Below are 16,503 nucleotides of genomic sequence, written 5' to 3' on the forward strand. Positions count from 1 at the left end.
CTACCAAAAGAAAGATTAGAGTCGAAGAGAGAAAAAAGTATATTTGTATCAGTTTTCATTTTGTAGCAATTAGCATTAGAATATAGCTAAGTTTCATCATTTTTCACAAACCTGTTTAAAACACTGGGAAAAAGAGCTTGTTGCAACATAGCCCTGGCTGATCTCTTATACTCTGCTGTCACCTGCTGGCCATTTTTTGTAATAACTACCATTGCTTTAAGCCAATGGTTCTCAACCGCGGTCCTCAAGTAGCCCAAGTTTTCCATGTCTCCCACAAGCAACACAGGTTAAACCATCAGCTAATCAGCAAGCCCTGCATGAAGCCTGATAATGATCCGGAGCTGTGTTGGCTGGGGAGAGATGGAAAACAGGCTGGATAGGGGTACTCGAGAACCGGGTCTGAGAACCAGTGCTTTAAGCGACCTCTTCATGTCAGAAGCTGTATCAAAGCCTTTTTGTATGCTCTAGTATAAAAACTTTTTTTTTTTTTTACATATAAATACATTTTGGGGAGTGCAGGACAAAGTATTAAAAAACATATTCATACGTTTTTGGGTTTGAATGAGTTAACAGATATAAGATGGTCGAGCGTTTGACGTCCTTGGTCGGGAAGATGCAAAATAGGAACAAAAACAGCCCGATTGTCTTTGTGTGTGTACCCAGCCGTAGGGGAGAAGTGGGTGTCCTCTCTTCAAGAAAGTAGCAGTATTTGCTGAGGGGAGAGGTGGGTTGGTGGTAAACCTAGTAGTATTGCCAGTGGGGTCTTCCCAGAGGGGAAGTAAGGATTCTCCTCTCCTGCCCTCTCTATAAAGACATGCTGAGCAGCCATCGAGGGCAGGCTGGGAGACGTCAGCCAGCCGGGATTTACACGCTGCACTTTGTGTTTATGGGCCTCAGCTCTGTTTGAGTGCCTACGTGACAGAGACGGGCACTTTCACAGCCGACATGAAATAAACTCATTTAAAGCCTTTGGTGGCCGCTGCTTAGCGGCGAGCGCTGACTAGGAAAGGGGGGAAAAAAAAGTCTTTAAATGATCTTCACACCGCTCTCCACTCTAATTTCAAGACTAACCATCACCGTGACACTTTCAAACACCTTCCTACAATAACAGTGCTTTTGTCAGGTGTTGGCAAGCTGCTACTGCTATCTAGGCCTATGATGATAATGGGAAAGGAGGCTCGAGGCAAGTGTGGGTGCGAGCAGAGCATTTAACCGCAGTGTGCTAATCAGCATGGGCGCGCACCAACTGGGATGTTTTATGCACATTGTCGCCGGAGACGTTTCTGACGAGTTATCCCATAAAACAAAATGGCGAAAAAGACGTTTTTAGTGTGGTTGTCCATAGGATTGGTGTCATAAACTGTGTGAGACAGTTGGCAATATACACCGGCAGAGGTACATCGCAGTGGTCATTCAGCATGCTGGTTAAGGTGTAGTACAAACCTGATCCCTCGCAAATATCATGACATCATGCTTTTAACATTGAGTTTTCACCCCTTATAGTTGCCCTGATTTGTTCAAATTTCATCCAAGACATTTCAGGCAAATCTTAGCTTCTAACTGAAAGGACCAACTCGATGGCAGTAATAGAAATTGTGGAAGCAATAGCTACTAGCATAGATAATTTAATTTGATACTACCATTGATCATAGTATGATTAAATTAGAGCTATGTGGCATAATAGGTGCATAATCATATACACCGGATATATACACGTATAGAATATCTTCTCAGAAGAGTGGAATTGATTAAAAGGCAGGTACAATATGTTTTCACTTCCTGTAGGCATGATAAACACCATAACCAACCAAGTGTTCTATAATACTTCTTGTCCATATTTACCCAATGTTTGAAAACTTGGAGACGAACTCTCCCAGGTTAGCTCAGCACTAGCTAGCTAGCTAGCTAGCTAGCTGCTACAGCCAAACACTGATTTATTTAAAACTTTACCAAAATCGAAAAAACACGTTCTGCCTTTGACCAGTGCACGGCGAGGGATCGTAGTGGTTAAAGTACCGGTAAGTTATTTTAAACTAAAGAGAAAACACTTTCTGTAAGTTGAAGTGGCTGCAACCACATAGTCTGGGTACACTTTAATATGGTTAAAATAAAACATAAAAAAGTGAATATGAGGCTTGGGAAAGCACTTTGGACAACATTTAAGTGCGATAAAGTGCTGTCTAAGTATACTCTGGGAGGTTGTGGGTTCAATCCCCGGCCGGGTCATACCAAAGACTATAAAAATGGGACCCATTGCCTCCCTGCTCGACACTCAGTATAAAGGGTTGGAATTGGGGGGTTAGATCACCATGTGATTCCCGAGCGCAATCATTGCTGCTCACCGCTCCCTCAGGGGATGGGTCAAATGCGGAGAACGAATTTCGCCCCCACTTAGTTGGGTGTGACGATCAGCGGAATTTACCTTTACCTTACTATATATACCATTATGATCAAATTGGTGACATGTTTTTCATCAAAATGTTGTTCAAATAAACAGGCCCCAATTTCACACTGGTTTAGTCAATATGTAATTAAATTGAGACAAAATCATCATTATTACAGCGCAATCACTTTTTGTAACACATTTGTCAGCTGTAAGATTTTTAAGTATGGATGGGCCTTGGCTCAGTTAAGGTTGGGAAACACTGGTCTAATTTATCAGTGATCTTGAAGACGAAGAGACTGATGTTGGGTAAATGAATTCAAATGATATTCCGTTTCGTAACCACAGATGAAAATGCACCATAATTGTCATGTATCAGTAGTATTTGTACCAATACAATCAAACAGCCTTACACACGCACACACTCACACACAACCTCCGTAGCCCCCCCCAAAGGCCAGAGACCACATTGATATTCCACACCTGCTTGACTACTGACAGGACCGTAGCAACACAGTGTGAGGAGTTGGACACAAGGAACTCTTGACACTACAATGGAGAAGCTGTAAGAGAGCCGCAGTGGAGCAAAGAGCTTCCTGTCAGCGTGACTGACATCGGTCACGTTGACAAACACACGCGGCAAATAACAAATGTTCTCAGTGTCGGGCTCTGCATGCAAAAAGGTAACCACAATTTAATGGTGTAGTGGAGCCTTACAAAGTTGACCACTGTAAAAGAAAAAAAAAAAAAAAAAAGAGTCCAATTTAAGTTTTTTAACTTCATCATAGAACAATAATTAGGCCTCATTTTGTTTTCTTATTTATTTCATAGATTATTTCCACTCATCAGTTCCTTCTCTATAGCGACTGCAATACTACTACTGCAACAGACTTGAACTTTTATATTTTCTGCCACACAATTAGAGTCTCACAGGCTTCCTTTTGTCAAGGTAATAACTATCGTTCAATACCTGGACAGAAATATTTACACAATGATTGCAGCAATCTGCTAATCGTAGTTTGCACACACATTTAAAGGGTAATTCTCACAAAAGCCAATGGCACAGCATTAGTATGGGTTTGTGAATGAGCAGTACAATAATATGAAAAGGTGAAACTTGGGCTTGGACAAGTGATAAATTGTGCATCACACAGAACCATTCCAAGTGGGTCAGGTAGCCGAATAGAGTAGAATTTTTGCCATAAACCTCTACAAGTTTGCACTGTTTACTTTACGCCTCAGTTTGTTAATAACATGTTATTCGATGCACTTTGTTCATGTGATTATATGTGTTTGTATTTAAAGGGATCAGATGCTGTTTAAAAAAACACATTTGTTTGGTTAGTATTCTGTTAAGTGTGATGCAACTCACTGACCAGGTGAAAATCAAAGTCCCGGAGTGAGAAGAGTGGTTGTTTTGTGACTATGCTTGTGCAATACTGGCCCCTGGTGTCGACTTGTGAAATTACAGCCCAACAAATATTTATTCTGAGTGTTTTGCACAGACCTGAACATCAAATGGCTGAGCTCAAAGGATGTGCGAGCCCTTTCATACTGATTATTTTTACAACACAACCAAGACCTGCTAAACTTCTGAAAGGAAAAGTGAGCTTTTGATTTCAGCACGTGTAGATCATCTTATTCAGAGTTGGGGGTAGCATTGAAGTGACAGTGACGCAGCCTGGTTCGGTGTGCAGCGTGGGGGCCGCATGGATGACTCCACTTGGGTTTTCTGTAGCACTGCAGGTAGAGCCGAGTTGATGGATCGGGCTATCGAGTCTTTGCGTGATCATCAAGGGAGGCTTCATTTGCAGATGTTCCGTTCTGCGTGATCCCGGCTCAACACATCATCACATCCTCAAACAAAGCCTATGCGCATTAAAGGGGGTCACTTTCAACATCGAGCTCTGAATACAATCTCCTCCTTTCTTATGTTTGTTCCCAGGAAGTCACAAAGGAGAATCCTCGCCAGGCAGACATCCAGGTGATCGGCTAGATAAGGACTCAGACTTGCTTATTTCCCGCAGTCATAAATCAGGACAGGACATTCTTTTGTACTGTTTTTTCTTTTAAATCTCTCTATCTTTCTCTCTCTCCCCCCTTCTCTCTCCATCTTCCTTTCTTTCTTCCCTCGCTGTCCACCGTCGCCTCTCCTTCCTTGATGCGAGCCATCTCATATCCTGTCAATAACCCGCTAATGGGCCCGGGCAGTCAGATAAGAGTGAGCCTCTGGCTTACAAGTCCGCAGACACCGAAAGCCTTTTGATGAGCTGCGGTTTCACGAATGAAAAAAAAAAAAAAGGGAAAGGGGGCTAGCTGACAAGGTAGACGAACGGTCACAAGGTCAGCTCTCACTTGAGGACAGAAAACTTAAAGGATGAAGAAGAGAAGCAGCACGGCGGTAAAGGCTTCCTTGATTTCCCTCCGCAGGATGTTGTCTGTATAAATTTTTCTTACTAGCTTGCTTTGGTATTGCATCATACTGAAAGGCAGGCTATCTATCTATCTATCTATCTATCTATCTATGAGCATAAATTTGGGTTCACTATTCAATTAACCATTTTCCCCCTTTTAAACCAGTCACCTGCTGTTTGCTGAAAATCTTTTTTTTTTTCTTCCCTTTCTTCTTACTTCCAGCCAGAGTCGTGAGGCCGTCAGGAGACCCGAGGAAGGACCAAAGAAAGGAAAGTGAAATCCAGCACCGACCAGACACCACCCACCGGGCCACCAACCAGAGTCCTTCACCAACCCCTGAAAATCTTTCTGAGACACCCTAAGATGCTACAAGATGGCGCCAAAGTCCTTTCTAATAAAAAAAAAAAAAAAGTAGTACTTGGTGTCAAGGAAGTAAGTCGAAGTGATACATCGTGATTAAAATACTTCTTTATTCTTAAAGTGGGGGTCAACCTTAAAAATGTCTTGACAATATAATATGTTATATGTGACCTCATTAGTCTAAACATGACATTCTGATTTGTGGAATAGGAGTTATGAAGCCATTTTTATCCATCTTAGGAGGCAGCCATTTTGCCACTTGCTGTCGACTGAACATGACATCAACGTTGCTCAGGTCTCAGGTAACAACCAATCACAGCTCAGCATCAGAAAACAGGTGTTGAGACCTGAGTAACAGTGATGTCATCTTCAGTCGACAGCAAGTGGCAAAATGGCCGCGCCCTGAGATGGATAAAAAGCAGCTGAATTTTGCTAGAACATATTATTGTCAAAAAATAAATACATTTTGGGTTGACTTCCCCTTCAAGTGTTCTGCTCAGTGGCTATTAACAATCATTTATTTTCAAAATGAAGTCGCGTTTGAATGAAACGTAAGCAACTATAAACATTTGAGGGTGGTAACGACTCGCCGTTTTTTGTTCCCCATTCCTCGAGACTATAACGGGTTTACTGTAATGGCCTTACATCCTTACATCGGTGCTGCCACCACCACTCAAGAGTGGGGGGTGGGGTTTCTCCCTCCCCGTGCCGGCTACCACCTCAGCAAAGTAGCGGAGCCTTTTTGTAAAGGTTTCCAAGCACGGCTCAGCATCCATGCGAACAATTCACGCCGGGCCACAAGAAGCGCAGTCAACCACGCATGGCTCCGGGTCCTGCCCCACCCCTGCAGAAGTGCAATCGCTGCATATTACCTGAATCAATTTTTAAATAGTCCCACAGGCCTGCATTTTGACGGCTTATTGAAATAATCATGAGGTGCTTGTTGGGTAATGCACTCGGTCTCAATGAACGCACAGGAGAGAGAAAGGAAGGCGGAATGGAGGAGGTAGCGCTCGGGCCAACAAGACACGATGATGGAAACCAGTCTTGGTTGAGATGGCCCCTCGATGAGACCCTTCACTGGATGCAATCAAATTAGCAAGAGAATCATAGATACGGGGTAATAGCCCAAAATTGAATTTATGTGCAAACTTAAGTGAGCCCTCTTTGCAGAATCAATCACAGTGTTGGGAAAAGGAAGACATGAAGGGAGCGGCTATCGCGCGTGTAAAGACAGTCGAGAGCAGACTATTTTCACGCCCGGGGAGATCTATCCAATTACTTTAATTAATTTTAATTAGCCCTAGGCTTCCCTCCTGCAGTGAAATCTGGTCAACTATCTTATGTTGTATTGAATACAATTGCTAAGCTAAGGTGTTAAGACTGCTAGCTCTGGCTGTGCTAATGTAACAGAGGGTCAACAACAACAACAAAGTATTAACTCTTTGACTGCCAGACGTTTTCAGAAAAAGGATGCCGTGGGTGCCAGCCGATTTAAGCATTTTGACTGATCTTTCAAGGTCCACAGAAAATTTTGTGTTTGGACTATGAAAACACACATACTACCAAATGAAAGATTGGAAAAAAGTTTGTTTCTACCTTATTCCGTTTTTCAGTAATCAACAATAGAAAATGGTTAGTTTCACCCAAATGCTCTGTTTTGAAACAAAATACGGAGAAATCAAGCTTTTTGTGAATTTGACACCTTTTTTTTTCCATGAATGATGCCACAAACACCTAAACAGCTATTTTCCTCCACCCGTTTAAAAAAAAAAAAAAACTTGGTGAACGTCTTTTAACGTCTTTGCCGCTCCTCCGTAGGATTTTACTAAACGTTATTTAACGTTTTTGGCAGTCAAAGAGTTAACAAATAACTATTCCACTTGCTGAAACTGCTCAAAGAGAATCAGTGATGTTATGTGCCCTGCAACCAGTCCTAGGTCTTGTCCACCTGTTGTCCAGTGTCAGCTCAGACAGGCTCAAAGCGACCCGCGATCCTCAATGGGATAAGCGGTATAGAAAATGGCTGCCCAGAGAGCGGTACAACAAATTGACAGCCATTACATGACATTGGGCCTTTCCCAAACTTTGTATCATCATCATCACAACATCAGCTCTTCACCGAGAAACAAGACACAGGCGGTGTTATCGGGGATTATTTTGCCTACATGGCCGGCAGCCAGGGACACGGAGAAGCCCGTCTGCCAACAAGCTAACGACCTCACTGTCAGCAAGACATGCTGAATTGGAGCAGTTGCAGGTTTGCATGGGGCACATTTTAAACTCTCAGAAATTTGCTTGAAAGTATTGTTGATAAAAGAAGAAATATATATTTCCCTATGACACCACTGCAAAATGCAACACTAATAATAAACATGTTAGATTAACACTAGCCATGATGAGATTTTGCCGGATCAAAGAAGTGTCTAATTTGTCGGCCATTTTGTTATTGTCCAGAAACACGATCATATTGAGCTACTAATGTTACCTTTGATTACTCGAGGGTCTTGACCATCTCCACAACAACTGCAGTGATTTTTTTGCATCTAATTACATGTGCAGCAGCCAACTAATTCACTTAGTGCTCAATTTAACGGAGAGAAACTGAATCATTGTACGAGCCGCCCACATCTACTCCTCCTCCATGTGGAGGCCACGCCGCCAGTAATGAACCAACCCATGGTTCAATTTGTGGCAAGGGGAGAAGAGATGGCTAATGAACAAATGATTGTATGGAGGTCACTGAATTTTGTCTTTTAAACTCCCTGTTTTACTATCTAAATGATTTGTCATATGTTTTCATCAATTTGGTACAGACCTCAGGGTAATTGGCCATGTATAGGAAAAAGGATAAAATCATGTTTGTCCCCCCCCAAAATAAGTTACTAAACTTTACAGTTTTGCCCAAGGATGTTCAGACCACATTTTTGACATGCAGTATCAGCCGGTATGAGATTTTAATTTACATTATGTGTCCAACTTACACCAACAGCAGAGAAAAGGTTATAAAACTTTCGCAGTGTAGATCTCATTTTTTGACATGCTAGACTCCTTTCTTTTATTTACTGTGCCTGGAGACGTTATCAAGCCAGCCTGTGCCTATTTGTTACTTTTTTTTATGATGACCCAACTTCTTTGCTTGTACAGAAGTGAAACTTTCAAGTTATGAATCCTTCATTGCGACATCACCCAGGGAAGGGGAAATTTGCTCTAAAAGCAGTTTTCATTGTGGGCGTCGCAAAACTCCCGGCGGCAATCAGTAGTGCACAGACATCTGGTTAAACACCAAACTTGTATATCTTCATAGATGCCTAACTCCCAAGTGAAGTGAGAAAATATCCTATAATATCCCCACAGCTTTCTGGATCCATACCAAAACAAATGTCCCATCCATTCAAAATACGCTGCATTCATATAAATGTCTGTTATTTATGTTTATTTTGAAAGCTTTTTCAGATTATGAGCCATTTCAGTTTTAAGTCAAGTCCTCCAAGGGGCCACTAAATATATGTAAATGTGTCATGATTAATTGATTAATGAACAACTAATCAATTGTCAAATTAATCAGTAATTATCCTTGATAATCAATGAATCGTTTAAATATCTTTTTTTTATTTTAAATTATCCAAATGCTAAGGATTTCAGGTTCTCAATAGTAAACATCCCATTTTTGTTGTCCTCCATGAAAGTGCACTGATTATTTTTGTGTTGTATCAAAATAAAATAATTGCTTTTACTTTGGAAAACTATAGTAACTTTGAGTGTCATTTCAAGCCTTCTTTTTTTGCCCTGGGAAGAACTTTGAAGAGGAGAAGGCTAATGGGCCTCGAGGGGTGTATTGTTACCACAGCTGACACCCACCAACAGCTCGGAAGGCCTGCACGGCAGACAGAAGCAAGGGCAGCAGCAGGGACATCGTGGTGATCCCGGCCGGGGTGGATTCGTATGCCGTGAAAACTCTTCAGGCGAGACGCTGCAGGGATCAAAACACAGCAATTAGAACAATCTACTTGTCATCCTTTTTTTTTCTTTGGTTGACAGTTTTAGACTCTAAGGGATGGCCCACTTAACTCATTCACTGCCATTGACGGCTATAGACGTCAAAAATTCATTTGAGCTATTTCCATTAGTTTCATTTTTTTCCCCCACTTTTGTTAACAAGAGTATGAAAACCTAGACAAAAAATGTATTATACGTTTAGAACAGATATCAAATTCCTGATTAATCGTGAGTTAACTAGTGAAGTCATGTGATTAATAACAATTAAAAAGTTTAATCGCCTGATGCCCCTAATTTAAAAAAGAAAAAGAAAAGATTATTAAAAATTAGGGGAGTAAGACGATTACAATTTTTTAATTAATCACAAATTTTATATCTGTTCTAAATGTACAGTAAAAAAAATTCTAGGTTTTCATGCTCTTGTTAACAAAAGTGGAAACAAATCTTAAACTAATAGAAATAGTATTAAGATTGAATTTTTGACGTCAATGGCAGTGAATGAATTAAAAAACCAAAAAGTCTGCTCATGGCTTTAAACATAGTATGGAATATTGACTTGTGTACAAATAGTTACTATTGTGCATACACTCACTGGCGAGATCCAGCCCAACGCTATGCATCTTACGCTTGCCGTACAGATGACAAGCGGCAGCCTATGAGGTCACTGTAGCTACAGAGTCATAGTAACGAAAGCCGGAGTCGCCATTGGCCGAGCAGAGGGGGCAGGCTGATCACTGGCTCACTTGTTTGAGACAGGACCCCCCCCCAAATGGCTTATCTAAACAAGGTAAGAAAAAGGGTGTGTAAAGTCTCAATGTCTGACTTGATGTTGGTCAGGCTGCAATCTCATCATGACCAAAGTTTCCATAACAGAGCAGCTCACCACTTTCTCTAGAGTGGACTGTCCAAGCCAACTCCACATAGCTAGAAGGAATTAAAAACATCCCCCATTTTCCTTGAGTTGTCCTCTGGAGATCACAAAGAAAAATTGGACCAACTCCCTAAACCAAACCGCAGGCCGACTCCGCCTGGTGGTATCCAGACACCAGGAAGTGACTAACTGAATTCAGGGCTCCCCCATGCCAGTAGCGTAAATCCGTTTAACTTTAATTTGTGAAAACTTTTTATGACTTTCTCAACTTGGGAAAGGTTAAACGCGTACTTGAACAATTGATTCAAAATAAACATTCTTTTTAACAGGAAAAAAAAATCACAACTGCAGGGCATGCTATGACAACACCACAGAGGAAGTTTCGGGAAATGACAGCGTTCACGGAAATGCTTAAATGTGTCATCTGTGTTCTGTCTAAGCATATGTACAGTACATTGGTGAACCATAGCACTGCCATAGAATTTGGCAAAATTTCCTGGATGGAGATAAATGAAACAATAAATTAATTAGCTTTTTTTTTTTACCCACATTTTTTTTTTTTTAATTATGAGAATCTATTTCTCTCCCTGACTCTTCTAAACTCAAGTTTACATGAACATCAACCAGTCCAGGGTATACAGTCTGCCTGAAGTTAGCTGGGATAGGCTCCAGCTCACCCACGACCCAAAAGGGGAAAGACGTTGCAGAAAATGGATGGATGGACGCAGTCACAACAGGATGATATCACCGGGAATGACTTCCCACTCAATTTCTCCGGATGGGGACTACAACATCCTCTACATCCCACAGGAAGTTGTACCTGTCTGCTGAACAAGCATGTGATAAAAAAAACAACAACAACGTAAAGCAGGAAAATCCCTCTTAAAACTATTTTAGGCACACAATACACTTAATTTAAAATGAACAGAGTAAGTGTTTTTGAGGGGAATTCCCATTTCTACGACCCAAAATGTAATCCCTCAATTTTGCCGACAGGGGGCACTACACGTCCATAATACAAAGGCTACATTACTATTAGCCTTACCATAGATTCGCTAAACTAAAATAAGAAAATACAACGTTAATATTGCAAAACAAATATATGACGTATCTGCCTGTTGCTTTAAATAGCACGCTCGAGTCGTCTTGTAGTCGTAACTTTTGTCGAAATGTACGCTAGCAAAGTAAGTGGATGGTCAGTTTCTTACCATAGTAAGACAAAGACGAAAAAAAGTAGTAAAGTGGCGGCGTCGGCTTTCCACTACAGTCGATGTTGCCTTCAGGAGCAGTGTGGTTTTCCCCTGTCCTCTTCTCCCGCTAAGCGAGCAGATAACGGTGTGTTTTTGATGGCCTAAAATGGATCTGTCGGGTTTATCAAAGTGCGCGGGTGTGTTCCATTGATTTGGACTGGTTCCTTTCACTAAACCACTCCTTGTTGCTTGGCCCGTGGTGATGTCATCTCGAGGGGGCGAGTCCCGACCCACTCCCGGTTAACCGCTCGTTGTCGCCATCGAAAACTGCAGTCACTGAAGGCCTCATTAGCATCAAAATTCATTTTGACGGAGCGTCATTAAATACAGCACTACGGTATGTGAGATTTAGTAATATTTTGCAATGTATAAATAGTAAAGCAGAGCAAATGTGTATGCATTTTGTGTACAATAACTGCGGCGAACATTAGTTTGTCAAGGTAGGTTCATTCCCGCTGACCTAAATGAAAATAAATAACCCATCCATGATTCATCTGTCTGGAATTATATTTTTCCCCGAGACATGACGCAGCGCCGGCTGAACAACACAGCGGGCAAATCGATTAAGTGCATATGATAATACCCTTAGAACAAATAATACAAAACTTACATGTAAGATTTAGATGCATTTAGATAAACATCTTAGGGATCTTTCTTTCTTTTGACTGTGAAAACAGATGGTGCATGAAAGTTCCCTGACGTGGACACTGACATTAAACGTCTCATATGCCACGTGACTCAAATGTAGGAAGTGAGTCGAGTGTCAACATTGAAACGGTGAGTGTGCGCTGAAAATGTCCATGGATTAGTTATTACATTTGTAGTCTTGTTTTTATCGAATGAAACATGTCACAGCATAGTGAAATAGCTTAAAATGTACCTTTGAGAACTATGAATTACGTCCGAGTAAAATCGGCTAGAAGTGATTGCATATTTGCTATCGTTGCATCGCTTTTTCATGCCCTGAAATATTATATAGCTAGCAAATAACGACCAGTGTGGACATTCTACGCTAACACACAAAGTGCTGGCTGGTGTATTCATTGTTTCCTTTTTTTTCTTCTACCTTTAGATGGCTTCCTCAGACTGGCACTTGTCCCTGAAGCTGCTGGATCAGCCCAAATCCACCTTCCACTTCCCAGAGATGATGCCAGGGGACGTCGCACCCGGAGGGTACAGGGTTGCCACCCTAAAGCAGCTTGTGGCCGCTCAGCTCCCAGACTCCATACCCGACCCTGACCTCATAGGTACTACATACTGTAGAAGGATGAAAACAAGAAGATATCCTGCTCGGACGGGTGTCTTATTTTCCCCTCCATGTCTATTTGTTCTTCAACTAATCTCAGCAAGTTTGCATGTTGTTCCAGAGCTGGTCCATTGTGGGCGTAAACTGAAGGACGACTTCACGCTGGATGCGTGCGGGATTCAACCGGGATCCACATTGCATGTGCTGAAAAAGACTTGGCCAGAGCCTGAAAGCATTGCAGGTGTGTCTATTTCTAAATATATGTTAAGATGTTTTTCAATTGAAATTCATGCCAAAGCTTCAAATATATATATATTTTTTTTTATTTTCCCCCAGAACCTGTGAACAGAGCCACAGCAGCCAGGGAGTTCCGAATGCTCCATGCTGCCCTTCACTCACTGCACTCCACCTACAGAGACTCTGTGAGAATGACTTTAAACACACGTTATGGATGTATTTATTGACTGCTGCACAATCTTAAATTTGGCTGAAAAGCAAAAGGTGTAGTTTATGCTTTCGTGGTCACCGAAAAAGCTCGAGTGAGTTGCGCCGACATCTGAAGAGTCACAAAAAGTGGAGAAAAAAAAAGCAACTAACTGACATTTTAGGCTTGCTGCACAAAATGCACAGTTAATTCTACATCTCTTTTCTCCACAAAGGTGTACAAAATGTTGACCAACAAAGAGTCTCTGGATCAGATCATCGTGGCCACACCAGGACTCCGGTCCGACCCAGTGGCTCTAGGTAAAATTTGATGCTTTTCTTACATTGCTGCGAAAAATGCAAATGCTGACATTTGTAATCCGCTCCAGGTGTGCTGCAAGACAAAGACCTCTTCGTGCAGTTCACAGACCCCAACATGTTAGACACGTGAGTGCTTGTTTTTGCCGTATTACAAGAATATATGCAGATTATGAAGTTTCATTGGTTCCTCGCAGACTCATCAGCTCTCACCCGGCCCTTGTCAATGCCATCATCCTGGTGCTGCACTCCGTGGCAGGAAGCGCGCCCACGCAATCCGCCGCCGCCGCCTCCTCTTCCCGCAACGCCTCGTCCAGCTCCTACAGTGATATGCCAGGTCGGTTCATTTATTTCTTCTTGTAAATCCCTGTCTCAAAATTAGTGCTAGCTAGCACAAAGTTAGTACAACATAACCGTGGATGGGTTTGAAATGGGACCAAAGAAACATTCATTAAACATTTAATGGACTTGTAAATTGTTGTTCTGTGGTAGGAGGCTTCATGTTCGAGGGCATGTCTGACGATGATGAAGACTTCCAGTCTGTGAGTTCTCGCTTGCGTATCAGCATCGGACATCTTTTGAAGCATGAATTTTTAACAAATGTTGTTTTTCCATGCATGTACCAGGACAGCCCGGCGGGCCCTTCGAGCAGAGCGGGGGGCTCTGTGGGCATACGGCCGCTATCGCTGAACCACAGCGGCGCCACGGGCCCACGACCTATCACACAGAGTGAGCTTGCTACGGCGCTAGCTCTCGCTAGCACACCCGAAAGCAGCGCAGTTACTCCAACCACGGCCAGCCAGGTAAAGCCAAGCTAGAACAACAGTATTTTTCTTTTTCTTTTTTCCTTCTTATGATTATTTTAAACTACACTAATAGAGCTTGCTATAATATAGCATATTATTCTGACTTGGCCGTAGGCAGAGTCGTCGAGCAGCGGACCCCCAGTGCCGGCAGGGACCCCCGTCAGCAACGACCTGTTCAGCCAGGCGCTGCAACAAGCCCTCCAAGCCACCAACATGTCCGCCCTGCAGGTAACGTATATCTTTGTTAAAGTGCACGCTGAGACACGGGTGAATAAAACAACTTGCGGGTGATGCATTCAGGGTCGCTGGCAGTCGCAGATGCAACAGCTCAGAGATATGGGCATCCAGGACGAGGATCTGATGCTCCGAGCTCTGCAGGCCACTGATGGAGACATCCAGGCCGCCCTGGAGCTCATCTTTGCCGGAGGACCTGGACTCTGAACACAGACCTGCTCATGGACCGGGACGAGGAACCTTTGGTTGAACAACATATGATTTTGGTTGTCACATTATGACATTGACCGTTCTGTATCATAATGTCCTCATATTTTGTTATTCATTCAGTGTGCTTGAAATAAATGGAAATGTAGTGTTTTGGAAATGCCTTTTGTTTTTGTACCCTCAACCCAACTAAGTTATGTAGCATTTAAAAACCTTAACATAATAAAGTGATTTGCAGAAATTTGACCGTGAAACATAAGACAGTTGAATGCTACAAAAGTACTGTTAAGGTCACACTGAAAGTAAAAAAAAAAAAGGGCAGAGGAATAGAGTCATCTTTGGAGGATAAAGTTGAAATACTAAAAGTGCAGCCGTAATTTTACTACTACTAATAATAATAATACAAATAAATTAAGAGAACAAAGTTGGACTATTGGGCCTTTTTTAAAAAAATTATTTTAGTCTCAATAAGTCAAAATGGAAAACTAGATTACTGTATAAATAAAAGTATACATAATATTAAGAAAAGTCTGAAAATTATGCAAACAAGGAAAATGTCTACAATAATGAAAAAAATATATAAAAAATGTACGGATATTGCAAGAAAAAAGGCATAATTGAATGACAAAATTATACAATTATGCAAACAATCATAAATGAGCTACATGAGAAGTTTCACAAAAAAGCAAATATTGCACTGCAATTTGATTGCATTGAATTAATGAGGAGGACGATTAAAGACAGTTATTATGAGGCGGGATACTATATTACAAGAAAAGTAATAATTAGGCAAGTGATTAACAATGTAAACATTACGTGTATTGACATGTTGACCGTTAATCAAGGAATACCTTATAAAGTGACCATTGAGTGTCTAAACACTATTAAAGGCACACAAAATGCACTTTTGTCTATTCTAGTGTGGTTGAAATCATTTGTACAGAACTGAGTGTAACTGTAAGAATTCATTTGAATTATAAAATTAAACGAATCATTTCATACTGACAGCCTTTCATAACCTTCGTTTTAACTAGTAAGGTTCGCTTCTTATGTACCCAATGAAATGGCCGCACGTGCAAATATTAAGTTTCTACACTAGATGGCAATATAGTTCTATCGGTTTCTGCCTTAATTGAATTGTTGCACTTGATTGGCTTTTACTTTGGTTCTGTTCGGAAATGAAGTCCTGGGATAAAAACAGCATAATTATTCGGAGGCTGGGTCATTTCCATACTCTGAAAACATTATGTACATAAAACTCGCTCTGCCTACTCATACTAGTAACCACTACCTAACATGCTAACCAGGAAGTAGCCTGTTCACTTAACAAACCAGAAAGAAGACCATTCGTAAAATAAACAAAAAACATCATGAAGTAGCCTGCTAGCTAACTAACAGCAAACCCAAGAGTACCCACCCAGTTAGCACTTCATACTTTTCAATGTGCAATGATGGTACTAGTACTACTTCCTGGTTTGTTCATTTACCAAGCGGAAAACTTTGTGGTTTATTTGAAATGAAATAAAATAAAATAATTTTATGCACCATATTTCCACTACCGTAATGTTAGTCTGGATATTTTCTGGCCAAAAAGATGATTGTGAATGTGGCAACTGCTGTCATATGGTTTGTGAATGTTTCTCTAATCTAAGCAGAACAGACAAGAAGAACAATAGTCATCTACTGAGACCACCTAGATGGAGAAAAGGGGACACACTGGTCATTAGCATAACGTCTGGTACCTGAGATTGCTTTCTGTCACCATGTCGGGTGTAAAATGGTGGACAGCAGGTCACTTCTATCCCCTGAAAGCTCCATTCAATTGCTTTCAACTGGCATTTTTTGTATTATAACCTCCATCTTGGCTCTTTTTTTGTGCGCACAAAAGCTCCTGTGATGTGTTTCATGACTTGATGGAAGAGGTGGAGATCACGTCTGAGGAGTCACCACCATGGAACCTGGCAATAAGAAATGGATGCAGGCCTGCTTTC

At 41.5% G+C, this 16,503-nt stretch overlaps 2 protein-coding genes across 2 annotated transcripts in view; one reads left to right on the top strand and one right to left on the bottom strand.

Moving 5' to 3' along the window:
• The window catches only part of cd276 (CD276 molecule), an 81,477-nt gene extending 69,961 nt beyond the window's left edge, over nt 1-11,516 (bottom strand). Inside the window, exons 1-2 of the mRNA XM_077564474.1 lie at nt 11,237-11,516; nt 9,020-9,131 (exon numbers count right to left, since the gene is read on the bottom strand). Of these exons, the coding sequence (XP_077420600.1) occupies nt 9,020-9,074 (55 nt within the window). The 5' untranslated portion in view covers nt 9,075-9,131; nt 11,237-11,516. The remainder of the gene's footprint in view (nt 1-9,019; nt 9,132-11,236) is intronic.
• Nucleotides 11,371-14,672, top strand: LOC144050847 (ubiquitin-like protein 7). The gene is made up of 12 exons (XM_077564473.1): nt 11,371-11,615; nt 11,956-12,055; nt 12,351-12,525; nt 12,646-12,765; nt 12,861-12,946; nt 13,184-13,268; nt 13,337-13,394; nt 13,463-13,602; nt 13,758-13,807; nt 13,892-14,068; nt 14,186-14,299; nt 14,372-14,672. The coding sequence occupies exons 2-12, from the start codon at nt 12,005-12,007 to the stop codon at nt 14,510-14,512; spliced, it is 1,197 nt and encodes a 398-aa protein (XP_077420599.1). The 5' UTR covers nt 11,371-11,615; nt 11,956-12,004; the 3' UTR covers nt 14,513-14,672.
• The last annotated feature ends 1,831 nt before the right edge of the window (nt 14,673-16,503 follow it).

Source organism: Vanacampus margaritifer, chromosome 4 (assembly GCF_051991255.1).
Source record: "Vanacampus margaritifer isolate UIUO_Vmar chromosome 4, RoL_Vmar_1.0, whole genome shotgun sequence".
NCBI lineage: Eukaryota > Metazoa > Chordata > Actinopteri > Syngnathiformes > Syngnathidae > Vanacampus > Vanacampus margaritifer.

Coding starts and splice junctions, on each gene's coding strand:
- LOC144050847 (XM_077564473.1), top strand. CDS start 12,005: ATGCCACGTGACTCAAATGTAGGAAGTGAGTCGAGTGTCAACATTGAA. Junction 12,056..12,350: donor CGAGTGTCAACATTGAAACG/GTGAGTGTGCGC, acceptor TTCTACCTTTAG/ATGGCTTCCTCAGACTGGCA. Junction 12,766..12,860: donor AGAGCCTGAAAGCATTGCAG/GTGTGTCTATTT, acceptor ATTTTCCCCCAG/AACCTGTGAACAGAGCCACA.